General features: G+C 33.6%; 2 protein-coding genes across 2 annotated transcripts; one reads left to right on the top strand and one right to left on the bottom strand.

The window, feature by feature from the left end:
• Window positions 1-1,459: 1,459 nt before the first annotated feature.
• LOC131617654 (cation/H(+) antiporter 15-like) lies at window positions 1,460-4,657 on the bottom strand. Its single transcript, XM_058888912.1, has 3 exons — window positions 4,351-4,657; window positions 2,767-3,771; window positions 1,460-2,677 (listed from the first exon to the last, which is right to left on the bottom strand). Exons 1-3 carry the CDS (start codon window positions 4,552-4,554, stop codon window positions 1,472-1,474), a joined length of 2,415 nt encoding a protein of 804 aa, XP_058744895.1. The 5' UTR covers window positions 4,555-4,657; the 3' UTR covers window positions 1,460-1,471.
• A 4,582-nt stretch (window positions 4,658-9,239) lies between these two features.
• Window positions 9,240-10,254, top strand: LOC131621041 (PRA1 family protein B3-like). Its single transcript, XM_058892247.1, has one exon. The coding sequence runs from the start codon at window positions 9,384-9,386 to the stop codon at window positions 10,032-10,034; it is 651 nt and encodes a 216-aa protein (XP_058748230.1). The 5' UTR covers window positions 9,240-9,383; the 3' UTR covers window positions 10,035-10,254.
• The last annotated feature ends 4,897 nt before the right edge of the window (window positions 10,255-15,151 follow it).

Genomic DNA, 15,151 nt, shown 5'->3' with positions numbered 1-15,151 from the left:
ATTATATTTTTATTAATCTAAACATAACCTTGATTTTTAAAATTAATGAACAATTATTTTATAAAATCTTTCATAGATTACAATAATAATTATATTTTTTAATATGGGAAAAGTGTAAATAAGGACTTATAGTAAATAATATATAACAAAGGGAACATGTTTTTCTTCCCTCTCACTTTTATTAACTTTCACCTACCTGGCAATTTAAAAAGTATTTCAATTTCCCTTATCTTTACTTTCTCTCCTTTTCAATTTTTACCACATTTTTCCCTTATTAATTTTGTTTCCAATTTCTTCATTCATATAAAGGTTTTTATTTTGAAACCATTTTCAAAATATTTAATTTGACAAAAAAAATAAATATATAATATAAGAGTTAGGGATGACAAACGGATATCCCAGTTTCGTTTATAATCGATTCAAAAAAATCCAAAAAAAAAAGGACGAGATGCATAGTTAAAGATGCGGATCTAAAGTTTTAGCTCATCCCACAAAATATGAACACGAGACAGGACACGTACGCGGGCATAACACTTTTAAAACCTAGAAGTGTAAAAGAAAATTATATTAATACTACACGACAAAACAGACATTTAGAGGAGGCAGACCTAAAATACATGTATATTGTGGCTTAGTTGACAAGTCGGCTTGTCTTCCCTCTCTAGAGCTTGAGATCACGTGACAATCTTGTGATATGGTCCGGTCTGGTCCAATCCAATACGCCTCAGTCTCATGGTTCTTTTGGTGTGGCACAACATGTCTCAACCCTGAATCACAGAAGGACGTGTACATTTTGAGAGAGATAAATGGAGTCACCACTAGTCTGGGAAGATAATTGCATCCCCTGTTAAGTTCCTCCTATTCCTACTATCTGACCGAGCATATAAACCTTGGAACCGGTTTCCTTGGCGAAAGGGTTAAGCCTATAACTCCCTCAGCCACACGGACTTAGAGAGATCAATCCTTTATACAAATTAGAACTGAGGAAGCTCTCTTGCGCGTCTTACTGTAAGCACGGTATCCTATATTTTACTTACCACAATTACAAGAATCATTTTGTTTCTCTAGTTTTAAGATACTTCAGGGAATGTTGAAAAACTAGGTAGTTGATGGTGTTTGCTAGGCACATAAGAGAAATTTGATCTCATTGACATTCCAATTTTCATGCTGCACTCTACACTACTGACTAGTTAATGTAGCAAGTGATTAACCATGGTAGATTAGATTCTATATCTTTAAGAGATAATGTAATTGTCGCTGTGATTGTGATTCATGATCATTGATCATTATTTGGATGCAGAAATTGATTCATATTTGAAAACTGCATTTTAGACCATGTTGCAAACCAAAGATGCTCCTATTTTTGTATTTTCATAGCTAGCCATTACGTGCGTGCAAGAAATACTTAACAAGCATGGAAGAATCAAACAACAAAATAAACTAAAAGAGAGCACAAACATTTATTAATTCACTACTTTTTTTCATCTATTCTTATTTGCATATCAAATGCATGAGAATGTAAAAGGTAATCTTTTTCTTTTTCATGTGTCATTTTAGATAACTTTCTTCGAATAATTCTCTGTTGTTGCACAATCAAAATAGAAGTCTTTGTTTCGAAATCCGGAGAAGAAAGCATGTCTCCAATGACTCCTAATTCAGGACACTCACTCCATTCCTCATACCCTTGAAGCAAAGCTGATTCTGCATGTTCCTTTCCTACCATAACCAAATCAAAAGAGTCTATCCGTTTTTTAATTCTTTTCGACATTTCTATTCCGTCTTTTATAACTTCGTCAACAGTCTTAAACCTACGGTTTCCCCTATTTAAGTTTCGATATTCGCCAATCATATCGCCCTCGCGCCTCTTTTCTATAGAATTTTCCAATCCATATTCTAGAAACCGAACAACCGTAACTTTCACGTTTTCATGCCTGCACATTCTTGAACTATAGGCTAGTGCTTCTATATCATCTGGACCTCCAATGAAGAACACGCCGACTTGGTATGTTAATGGTGCTGTAGGATTTGAAAACAGTTGTTTGGCATGGTTTGCACTTCTATCAACTAGGATTCCGACAGAACATGGCGCCGTGTTGAGAACTTTAATGTTCATGTATTGAATTGATTTGTTTGTTACTTCAACACTTCCATCAATCTCCCATTGCTTATGGAAAGGAAGAATCAAAATGTTGGCAATTCTGTCGATTGCTATACGACAAACATCATCATTCGTGGTTTCGAGATTCGAGACTGAAGTAAACAATTCAACTGTTGCATACCCTTTGTTGTGTTCTATATATTGGTAAAATGCATGATTGACTTGTGTTGATTTCGACGAGGTGCACCGTAGGATATCGTGCGGTTGATGCGCGACAAGAAGTGGTCTTGATGTTCCTAAAAGCTCTACTAGAATAAGAGCTATCACTCTAACATTGCTTTCTTCACTGGCGTGAGATACTTCCAATAGGTTCATCATTGTTGGGATGTTTTCGTTCCTGTAAACGCAAACCATGATTCGAAGAACATCCAAATCTCCTGTTGTATGTTGAATCGAGCTTCTTATTATAGGATGATATTGTTTTGAAGGATCATACAAGATTTTTATAAGCGGTATTATGATAGCATTCACCGCGATGACAGAAAACACTACCAAAGAAAACTCTTGTTCCGATATTAACTGTCATACAAACAAAAAAAAAACAAATTCACATATATCAATGGAGAAAAAAATGAGTGTTGAACTGAAATATAAGAATGATTTTGTACCTTGGATCCCCTCCATAGATTATAAACAAGAAGTTCTGCCGCGCCCCGTGTATTCAGAATCAGTCCGATCACGAAACATTCTTTCATAGGTACTTTAGTGTAGTATCCCGAAAACATAACAGCTCCAATTTTCACCGCAACAGAAAAAACCACAAGGAAACACACAATCCACATAGACTTGTAATCAATTTTGAAGATATTAGTTTTCATTCCAGAAATCGTAAGGTAAATCGGATAAAAGAACGCGTAAGTAAACGCCTCTATTTTAGCAATCAAACTTGTTCCTATAGGTGGCCCTTCTGGTAAAGCAATTCCTAAAAGCAATGGTCCCATAACATAATGTTGTCCAATACTTTCACTAAGAAATCCAGCAATAAGAACAAAGATCATGATACAAACAAAGAACCATTCACTAACATGCTTTTCGCTTTTTAGTTTCTTAGAGACCGCTATAAGCATCGGTCTCATTACAAAGATAATCGAAAGAACGAGTGCAGCTAAAGATGAAAAGATGCGTATGTAGTTAACAAAACTACCAGTTTTGTTTTGAATTACTGAAAAGAAAATTACTGCCAATGAGAATCCAATAATGTCAGCAAACATTGAGATCGACATGGCTAATCGGCCGATGTCTGTGTTTAGAATCTTTAGCTCATTGAGGACGATTGTGATGGCCGTAAAAGCAGTAAAGGATTGGGAAAGAGCTATAAATGGAAGAGATTTGGAAAGGCTTTTGTCCATGGCAACAGTATGAGTCAGCAAATAGGATAAACTGCTTGGAATTATTAATGTGAACAAGAATACAGAAGCACTCATTATCATGGCCTTTTTTTCAGTCTTCCATAATATAGCAGGATCCATCCTTACACCTATTATGAAGAAGAAGAACATTGCTCCAAATGCTGCTGTTGTTTCAATTACCATTGAGCCTTTTGGAGGAAACAATGCATTTGATATCAATAACTTTTTGTGTCCAAGAAATGATGGCCCAAGTAATACTCCAGTCTGTTCCCATGCAACATTTGTTATTATATCATAATAATAATAATAATAATAATAATAATAATAATAATAATAATAATAATAATAATAATAATAATAATAATAATAATGAGAAATTTACTGAAACTCTCTGTAGTTTTAAAAATACACTAACCTCTCTTCTGAAGTCTATTAAAATGATAATGACACTCTCAATGTTTTAATGGCAACGACACCCTCCTCAATTTTTTAGTGGCAGGTAAAAGTTATAGGTATAAATGACATGTACCTACGATTTTTTTCTGTCACTAAAATATTTCTGTTGGTACATATAAATTTAGATGAGGTTAATGTATATTTTAGAATTAGAGAGGGTGTTAGTGTCATTTTAAAAAACTCCAGGAGAGAGTGTAATTTTCCTTGTAATAATAATTGTTGTTCATCAACTATAAAATACCAACACACCGATTCAGATACATGTTAGAGGTGTCGATGTTACATAATATTTAAACACATACAATTTCAAAGAAATAAATTGTATATTTCCTCCAATATTAATATTATATGGAAGAATAAAACATGTTTAGAGTAGAGAAAGCTTACAAGAATCTGAGCTACAATGGATGATTGACCAAGAGGTTGGATACAAAGGAAGATAAATTGAGAAACAATGGAAAGCAAAGAATATTGAAGTAAGAAAAGAGAACGTGGGTTATGAAGAGGGTTGGCAGAGTGCCAGATATCATAATTATCATAATTGCGAGGATTTTGGCACAGAAATTTATAGGTTCCTGATTCAAAATTCATATAGATCAATGTATGGGAACAATTTTGAAGGAATTAAAAGATTACTTTCATGTGTGTTTTTTTTCTCTCTTTCTTTTTAGTGTTTTTTTTCCTAGAAGCAGTAAAAGATGTAAGGTTGAGAGAGAGAAAGGTTTAAAGGTAATGAAATTGATAGAAGAAAAATGAGAGGGTGGCCTTATGTTTTGATATTCATATTCTTTGAATGGTTTACATTCAAGGTGGTTTTGTTTTACAAATGATTGCAAAGTAGGAGTCTAAATTTATATTTTGTATGTATATGAGTTGAGTTATCTTACACACCTTAAAAATATTTAAAATTGAACTAGATTATCTTTAAATTGTTTTTTAATTAAGAATAACTAATAAAAATAATATTAAAAATAAAAGTATTTGAGTGAATTGTTTAAGAATATATTCAATAACAATCTTTGAAATAAAGTTTATATGAAATAAAATAAAGCAAACAAAAGTTGAAACATAGTTTATATAAATAATGGATTTATCAACAATCAAATTATATTTTGATTTGAGATGTTGAGTTTATGTTTGAGTTGATAGTTAAATTTCACTGACAAGAATATATCTCATAGACGTGTTTCGTGTATGAATTAGAAATCTCTCGTTATTTGAAAATTTCAATTTTGAACAAAAGATAAACGTGAGGAGCCATAAATATGTTAGAATTACACTAAATTATGAAGAATTTTGAATTAATCTTGATGAATAAGATTCAATCAACCGATCGAATTTCGCCTCTTGCTCTTCACTCTTCACTCGAGTGAATCAACCAACCTTAATTGCAAGATGATTAAGTTGCACAATCGATAATGAAAGAAGAAAAGAAAATATGAATTGGGGAAGAAAAGAAATTACGGTTTTAACAAAAATAGGGAAAGAAGAAGTAGAGTTTATGCAGAGTTTCTCTCTACCCTCAAAACAGTGATTTTTTATTCTTTTGCAACTACAAGTAAATCACACACTACAACAATAATAAAGTTACTCTCTATTTATAGATTTTGAGTTTGATTTCTCCTTAAGCAAACTACAAAATACGTAATTATGCTAAGACAAACAATTTAAGCCTAAGTTGAAAATCCATGTCGAGGTACACTACTTCGACGTTTCGACAATACTAGGTGATTCGACAACAACATGCTTCGACACTATGAATTACTCTTAACACATCCCTAATTTATTGTGTCTAAGTTATCAACATTCATCGTAGATATTAACTTTTTGAACACTTCGACTTGCATTTCTTTCGTCGTGATGTTTGCAATATGATTCTCAGTTCTTCAATGTAAACCACGCCTACATTTAGGGGACATCCAACTCAAGAAAAGAAATCCACACTTCTATAAAATTAGTACAACGTGTCTTAGATGAACAAGCCCCTTGTTCAATGTCCATATTCTTAATTCTACCTAGCTAGTGTCTTTCTATTTAGGACTCCCTCTAAATATTAGAACCCCTACCACTTTCTCTCAATCACTAATCTCAAGTGATCAACTTCAATAAACACAATGATGAATCTTGAATTACAACCCAACAAAACAAACTAGCAACTACGCCTTATGAATGAAGCAATAGCGTGGTGTATAATTAACATAAACAAAGACTCGGCCTAAAACACAAATTATCATTCAAGTTCGTTGTCTTCTAGGCATGAAATGAGTCTCTCTATATAGAAATCAATAGTTGGGCTTTTTTCATTGGATTTAGGCAATAATCACGCCTTGATATGGTGGAGATTCAGTTAAGATTTGCTTATCTAAAACAGTTTCACTAAAAGAACTTGATTTTAATTTTAATTTAAATCTCTATGAGTTAAATTTAACCTAAATAAATAATTAAATAAATAATATTTCTAAAAGAAGAATACGTGGCAAAAGCACAACTAGTACAAATTCAAATATTCTTTCCACTACTCTAAAAATATGGAAAAAGGATTGTACTATTATACCAATATTGTTTCCACTAGTTTCATCCTCACACCCATTATTTGCTGCAAGCATCTCCATTAAGTTGTAAAACTGAGAATATTCCAATTTTGCCCTCAAATGAATATATTTCATTATCTATATAAAGAGGACTTGGAAGCTTGGAAAAGCAGACGAATGAGAAGAGAAAAACCATGAAGTGATTCACGCAAAGAGAAAGAGAAAATAAAGAGAAACACTTAGCACTTTAATACACATTTTCTTAAGTGTATAATTTGTTTTATAATGTGTCTATCTGCTTATATAAAAGCAATATGGTAAACACAAACTTTGTATTTAACATTTATTAAATTTCTTGAGAGACTAGGATATAGTTAGGATTCTCAAGAAGTCTTTGACAGGTTATCATCGAGGTTGTAATCAAATCTTTGATTAGTGGATTATGTCCTTATCGAGAAGGAAAAATCACTTTGACGTGTGGACTAGAGGTAGCTTCGTTAACAGCGAATCAGAATAACAATACTTGTGTCTCTATTTTTGTTATAAGCTTTGTTGTTTGTGTTTTCGGGTGAAAAAAAGTTTTAATCTTGAAATCCAATTTAACCCCCTAATTTCTTGTGTTTCTTTGAACCTTCAGTAGTTGCTAATAGTAAGTTTTTAACTAAAATCAAAATGTTTATAAGAAAAATTAAAATTTCTTACCACATAGGTCTACCATCTGTTATGTTTCCTAAACTCCAATTATTTATTTACACAATTGTTTAATTGACACCCACTTGTGATTGACACTAGAATTGTTTTTCATGTGGGAAATTTTTTAACATGCATAAAACCCAATTTCTGATTTGTTGGATCGATAACTCTATGTGCGAGAATAACTATCATAGACTAGTGTTGCTTAACGTGACGAAATAATATGTATCATTAAAAAAAAATAATATGCATCATAAGGTATGAAAAAGGAAAAACTGCTACTTTTTATAAATAAGTGATTGAATATAATCCACCAGAGGCGCATAATGATGAGAAGAAGACACACCCTTTGAAATAAACTTCAGAGTCGTTTGAGAATTAAACTCGCAAATCATATTTTTGAAACCATGATTTTTAAAAGACCACCAAAGTCGGATGACCCTGGATTACCAATGGAATTACCATCTACATTGATCTTTATCACATTCTCTAAGGAGGGTGTGCCAAGACACAAGTCTAGAGGCTAATATCTTACTAGAAACACAAATGTATGTTTGGTAGAGTTTTAAAAAGTAGTTATTTGGCTAAGAATATGAGAAATAAAGGGTTATTTGGCTAAGAATTAAATGTTGTCTTTGAAGGATTCTTCGTTACAAGATTTCCAAATCATCTAACAAGAAATGAGAAATAAAGGGTCATGATTGACAACCACGTTAATTTTCATTCAATTATAAACATCATCCTCATAAAAATGAATGTGAGATGGAAAACTGAAAGTGTTTCAAACTTGCATGGCTTTAAGGCAATCTCTAAGAGTGTGTAAGATGGTTTCATTAGCTGCACCACATGTATAACAAGAGACATATGTTGACATGTGATGATTTACTCGTGTATAATTGATAGGTAACTTCTCATGCATCATGATCCAAACAAAATGACAAATATTTTCAAATAATTTAAGATTCCAAACTCAAGATCAAATCATTGTTTACATATGAGATGGATTAGATACACAAATTAAGCAATAAAAATATCATCAAACTCGTTAACAAAGACACTAGCCATCTTCATTTTTAAGTCATGAAGATCAGTAGAGATGATATTAAAATTTCAAATACCATAACTACACACATTCATAACATATAAGTGTGTATTATACTCATCCATGAAAGAAATTTGGCCTCAATTGTTTATTTTATCATATACAGGCTAGGATTAAACCTAAAGTAATATGAGAAATTAATCAACATATTATAGTATATTTAAAACTTGATGCAAAAATGAGAGTGAGAATTATTCCAAACTTGGGTTGCATGCTCTAACTGGTTGGCAGGAATGGCATATGGTTCAAGAGAGTGATCATCGGGTTCATGTTCAGGTGACTAATACATCTTGGATTCCACCTCCGTTCGGAATGGTTAAATGTAATGTGGATGCGGGTTTCAACAATCTCCGTGGGACCTCGAATTGGGGCTGGTGTGTGAGGAATAGCTTGGGCTCGTTTGTGATTGTAGGTGCAGCATGGGACGTTGGTATTTCTCCAATTCTGGATATGGAGGCTTTGGCGCTCAAGGAAGCTATGCTTAACGCTATTGATTTGGGTTTGGATCATGTTATCTTCGAGAGTGATTCCCAAAACGTGACTAATGCTATTCGGTCCAACCACAATGGTATTTCTGAGTTTAGTTTCATTATCTCTTCTATTAAGTCTTTGTTGCTCTCTTTTCTTAACTTTGAGGTAAAGTTTGTAAAACGCCAAGCGAATTCCGTTGCTCATACGTTAGCAAAAGCAGCCGATTCTTGGACTAGGCGTAGTTTATTTTACACGAATCCTCCTTGTATTGAATCTTTATTATATAATAATAATGAAATGAATTGAGTTTTTGATTGTAAAAAAAAAAAAAAAAACTTGATGCAAAAATAAAAGGCAAAATTGGTGGCTTAAATTCAAATCAATTATGATACACTAACACTTATTAGCTTATTCTATTATTATTTCAAACATCTTTACATTCTGTAAATAGAATCATACCATCCAATCTAAGCCACGTTATTTTTGAACCTATTATAAACTTTACAACTTCAAATAATTTCCTCTCACAAACCACAAACCCAACCACGCACGAATCTCCATTGCCTCTCTCTCTATCGGTACCACCCATAGTCACGCGCGGCAACGGAGATTCACGCGCCACCATGTCCTCTCCACCGACACTCCCCGTTTCCACTTCCCAATCTAACATAAACACCACCAACACCTCCTCCCAATCTCAACCTCCCATCGCCACTCCCGCCTTCCGCGCCTTCATATCTCGCATCTCCTCCTCCCTCCGCCAAGCCTTCTCCCAGCGCCGCCCGTGGTACGAACTCGTCGACCGTTCCTCAATCTCACGGCCTGAAACCCTAGCCGAAGCGTATTCACGGATCCGCAAGAATTTCACATACTTCCGTGTCAATTACCTAACCCTAATCGTCTTCGCGCTCGCGATTTCGCTAATCACGCATCCGTTTTCGCTTCTGGTTCTTCTCGGACTCCTCGCGTCGTGGTCGTTTCTCTACCTGTTCCGTCCTTCAGATCAGCCGCTAGTTCTCTTCGGCCGGACATTCGCCGATCGTGAAACCCTAGGGATTCTCGTTGTTCTTACTATCTTCGTCGTGTTTCTCACTAGCGTTGGATCGTTGTTGATCTCTGCGCTTATGGTTGGATTGGCGATCGTGTGTGCGCACGGTGCGTTTCGTGTGCCGGAAGATTTGTTTCTTGATGATCAAGAGGTGAATAGTTCGGGATTCTTGTCGTTCCTTGGCGGCGCTGCCTCGGCCGCTGCTCCGGTTGTTGGACGCGTGTAGACGGCGAGATCTGTGATCCGGTGGAGTTTTCTAGTATATGAGGTTTGTTCAACGTTTTATCTTGTATTATGCTGAAATTGAAATTGTTGCAAAGTTTATTTTGGCTTTTAGATCCAAAGCAAATTGCTTAGGGCTTATAGATATATGACATTTTTATGACAAGAGATTATTGTAATGTGCTATTAATTAATGCAGTTTAGTCAGCATTTTTGGATCTAAATTTGCTTTTCTATTTTTGCTATTCTTGCATTATTTGGTAGATTAAGATTTGAGATTTTGTGAATTAGACTACTGTGAAATGTGCTATGTTTTCTTGTCACTTTTGGTTGTAATACTTATTGTTTCTATAAATTGGCATGTCCAGCATATTCAGGTTTCTTTGAAACCCTGTTGAAGTTATTTGAACTTTAATAATCCAATATCATGTTTCCATGCCAAATAAAAATACATCATTTATATCTGCTGATTTGATTGTGAGAGATGGAAAAGGTGATAAAAAGTCAAAATGTTTTCCAACTTGATGTACATATAGTGTTTGGACAATTAATTTGTTCAGTGTTATCCAATATTTGCAATTGCGGTGCTATGGCGGATATAAGTGGTGGTTTTTGGGTTTCCTGCAATTCCAAATATCGGCCAATAACCCCATAATCTGCTATAACGGCGCCACAAAGCGTTCGGCATGGGGGGATTTTGTCTCTCCGACCTGGACTGCCATGGACAACATTGATTTGTTGGGAAGTGTAACTATATGTTGTAAAATTGGAGATTTGGGTTTAGAGAGATGGCTTTTAGGTTATTAAAAGAAAATTTAATGCAGTATCTTGATTAAAATTTGTAAATTGTAATTAAAATAAGGAATTAAAGTGGCTTCTGGATTTTAACTTGTCTAATAAAAGTTTGTTGTTCCAACAAATCCTTTTTCTTGATGTTTTGCAATATGAAGCATCACTTATTTTAAGCTTTCGGGAGATTAATCCCCTTTTCCCCTCTCTCTCTTTCTCTGTGTAATGAGCATTTTGTTTGAGTTTGATGGTTATATAAAAATGGTGGTACACTTAAAACTAGTGCTTTCCTTTATATGCACTGCCCCAACCAAGGTAGTCAAACACGGGATCTTAAGTAAGATTGGACGGCCAGTGAAAGATCGTAAAAGCAGGATCGTAGATCGGCATTTAAGATCTTACTAAAGGGCAAAATGGTAAATTCACATAGACAAAAACATGAAACTTATAATACATGAACAAGATAACCTATAAATTAATAATTCATAACCATCAACCCCTAATTTAATAAGCTCAAAAGATCAAGTTCAAAATAAGTAGCTTAAAAGGATAAAAAAAGCTGCAGCTGTTTTGTGTTTCTTAATATTAGGGTTAGGAAGGCAGAACTTTAAGTAAGACAAAAAAAACTGGGTTCACTTAGAAAATATGACCCGGTTAGAAAGCCCAACAAAACAGGCCTAGATCTATGATTTTTACGATCTTACTTAAAAGATCTCGTTCTTGACTACAAAAGCACACAAAAAAGATTTTTGCAAGATCTTAGCACTAAAAGACAATAAAAGATCGTAAGATCTTACAATCCTACAACCCAGATCTCGATCTTGACTACATTGGCCCCAACACACTCATTGTAATTTGAGGATATTTTCTATAAAAAGAAACTAGTCATGCTTTTTTTTTTTGGAAAATTTGATATTTGGTCTTAAGACTGATTAATTTGGAAGATCATTTCCATTGTCTATTTGTGGAGCTCTACTTAAAGCTGGTTTTTGTTTTATATGAATTAGTTCAAACACAAAAATTGTTTGCACTTATTGAAATTCGAATATGATAAACAATTCTTTAGGCAAAATAAATGATTTTCAGAAGTTAGAACATCTACTAAGGTTATAAAGCAAATTTTCATTTTTTAAATTCAACGAATTTATGAAATGAATGGCTCTGCCCTCCTTTATATTGACCCTGTTCTTTGACAGATCTTCTCAACCAACTTAAGGAGGTTTCTTCTCTTTGTGGTTGTTATTTAGATTTAATTTTCTGGCGTGCATAAGTGCCATTTACCTTTCTTTTTTTCTAGCATGTGTGGGTGTTTTAGTGTTGGGGTATTATTCCTGTCAGCTGTATTGGAGTGCTGCTTAACTGGTGTGGTTGTACTAAGCGCATATTTAAGGAAGTTAATCAAACGGCTGTCTTGCTAGAAAACTTTGACTATAACTTAGATATGAATTGTAAGATTTACGAAATAATAGTTCATTCTTTTATTTCTCTGTCTATTGAGGAAATATTCTATCATTTATTCATTTATAATATTCTATCATTTATTCATTTATACGATTGTAGTAATTTTTAAAGGGTTATGTGTTGGTCAATTTTATTTGAAAAGATAAAGAGATCTAGTTTGAATCAATTATTTGTATTTGAGAAATCTAAGATTTAAAATAGCTGGACAAAGAGATATCTTAGTAATGCTTCTTCCCTTATATCTTTACCTTCTAACATTTATGATTGACGTATTTTTTTCACCTCTAGTTGGTGCTAGAGTTTTGGACTTTTATTTAAAATCTTAACTAGTAAGAGAAAAATACATTTAAAATTGTAAATGAGAAAAATGAAAGAAACAACACTTTTTACTCAATTAAATTTTCCCCGTTCAATAGAGAAAGATTTAAGTACTTGAAGGATAAAATTTATAGCTTTTTTATCTACCATTATCTATATCTATGGAATCTTGTATGTAATGGCTATAATCATCTTTAAAATGTTTAAGGAAAGAACATTGATCCTTTTTCTATTAATGATGCTTAAAAGAAAAACTTCAACCTTCATCTCAAATCCATAAGCTTTTTTTTTTCTTAATTCCATTTCCTTCTAGGAGTATGATAAGGTTGTGAATAATGAATCAGTAAAAAAAAGGAACATACAAGTGAAATAATCCAAATCAAATGTTTTGATAAAGAAGGATAAGTTGTTCAAAATGAAAGCCGATGAAAATGCAGAGATGATTTGCTTCTAGATTTTAAACAATAGTATCTGGACATAAAAAAAAAATTATACTAGTTTTGCTCATGTCGGGAAAATCTTTAATAGTCTCCTAAAGAAATAAAGACCAAAAATAATATTTATTGAAAAAAATTGAGGATCAGAATAACTTAGCTCTTAAAGACCTTATTATCTCCCTCCAGAGACTTAGGATATATCTTAATGAATATGAACTTAAGAAGAAACAAAAGTCTATTTCCTTAAAGTCTATAGGCAAGAAGATCAAGACTCTACAAGATGAAGAATCAGAAAATGAAGATCTTGCAAAAGCATCAGAAGATGATGAGTTTTCCCTCATTTCAAGGAAAGTGGGACGTCTTTCAAATAGAAGGAATAAGAAATTTCCCAATAGGGAATCCAAATATTTCAAGGATCCAAGAGACAATAATAAAACTAGAAAGATTCACGAATGAAAATTCAAAGATTCCAAGGATCCAAGATTCTAGAGCAGAGCTTTTAAAGAGGACTGTAGCGGGGAAAATCTGAGATCGAAGCCATGGAATTGACTCGACTCAATATTTCGTTTGAAATCGCCACCGCGCTTTATTTTTTCAAAGGAAAAGGGAAAAGAACGAAAAACCCAAAGTTTTGTTTTTAAAACAAGAAAGAGAACTCAGGTTCGGGTGTTGATTATACAAGGGGAAGGTTTAAAGCACCCCTCATATCTGTGGTACTCCACAGGAACCTTTTTGAAAATCTGTGTCGTGTGTGCTAAAAAAGGGTTTGTTTTATTTTTTAAAATAAGCTCGGCAAAGCATTAAGCTTTGGGCCTACATACCTCCTCGGTGCAATGGAGAAGTCAGAGCTAATGTAGTTCCGCTTAAAGGAAAAACATTTTAAAAACGAATAAACACTTTATCGTCGTCGGAGAGAAATACTTAGCCATTGATCTTGAGCATGAGAACAAACGAGTTCTTTGCTTCGCAAATGAAAGAAGGGCTCCAACTCGGATAAAATCGACGAGTATGCCACTAGCTCTCTCACGCGGAAAAGATCTCATTATATCAATCAATTTCAAAATCGTGGGGTATAACTACTCGTTTCGACAATTAACAGTGTCTAAACTTTTGAAGAAAAAGCCACTAAGGGCAAAAGATATTTTAAAGAAAAGGTTTTGAAAAGGTTTGCAAACATAAGAAGGTTTTTGAAAAAGGGAGAAGATTTTGAAAATTTAAGAATGGGAGGAGATGAAGAGGCTATCCTATTGCGTAAAATAAAAGCTAAGGAAAGAAACGGTCTAACCGAAGAAGAAGCCAACACTTGACATTGTGAGTCAAGGTAGATTTCCCATCCTTTGGAATATCAATACTAAACCAACATTATCACTTGGGGATCCAGATGAATTTATTATCTTAGCACCATTTTGCATTAAGCACATTAAAATTCTGACGAAAATCGGGCAGAGTAACGGCTGTTTTCGGGTAAAATCCTTATCTCAATGCCTTGGAATTAACCATCAAGGGCTTTCAAGGAAATACCTGCACATACAAACAGACAACAATCCAATGCCAGACAGACAGAATAACAGCAGAGTAACAACATCATAAGGGTCCAGAGGTACTAAGTCCATAAGTCCGAATCTCCAACATGCTAGGGATAGTAACCAATAGTCCAAAAGAGAGCCTTAAGTGTTTTTTTAGATTTTCGTTTATTTATTAGTGTTTTAGCATAAAAATAAAGTATGGTCCAAGTGGACAAAAGAAAAATAGCGGAAGCATAAACATAGTGTCCAAATGGACAAAGGAAAAATAGCGGAATGTAAATATGATGAAATGATAAAATAAAGCAATAAAGCGAGAAATATAAAGAGCGGTATAATAAAGTGCCGAAATTAAAGTTAGTTGTTAGATGTTAAAGATAACCATCTTGAAACTTGTCAAGTATGTTATCAAAGTTAGTAATGAAGATCGATGGTGAGTGAAGGATGTTCTCGGATTTAAATTCAATGGAAATTTATCAGAAGCTTGATAAAATCATAGCGACTACACGATAAACCTCCATAAGTCTTAAATCAACCGCATACAATTCTCTTCCATATTTGATCTTTTTTTATTTGGGACACGAAATATTGCG

Source organism: Vicia villosa, linkage group LG7 (assembly GCF_029867415.1).
Source record: "Vicia villosa cultivar HV-30 ecotype Madison, WI linkage group LG7, Vvil1.0, whole genome shotgun sequence".
Taxonomy (NCBI): Eukaryota; Viridiplantae; Streptophyta; class Magnoliopsida; order Fabales; family Fabaceae; genus Vicia; species Vicia villosa.
This window is presented reverse-complemented; position numbering and strand designations above follow the sequence as displayed.

What these genes read in the sequence shown, in the direction of transcription:
- LOC131621041 (XM_058892247.1), top strand. Translation starts at nt 9,384, where the DNA reads ATGTCCTCTCCACCGACACTCCCCGTTTCCACTTCCCAATCTAACATA.
- LOC131617654 (XM_058888912.1), bottom strand. Translation starts at nt 4,554, where the DNA reads ATGAATTTTGAATCAGGAACCTATAAATTTCTGTGCCAAAATCCTCGC. An exon ending in CCATTGTAGCTCAGATTCTT is followed by an intron (nt 3,772 to 4,350) that starts GTAAGCTTTCTC and finishes GCATGGGAACAG; the next exon opens with ACTGGAGTATTACTTGGGCC. An exon ending in ATCTATGGAGGGGATCCAAG is followed by an intron (nt 2,678 to 2,766) that starts GTACAAAATCAT and finishes TTTGTATGACAG; the next exon opens with TTAATATCGGAACAAGAGTT.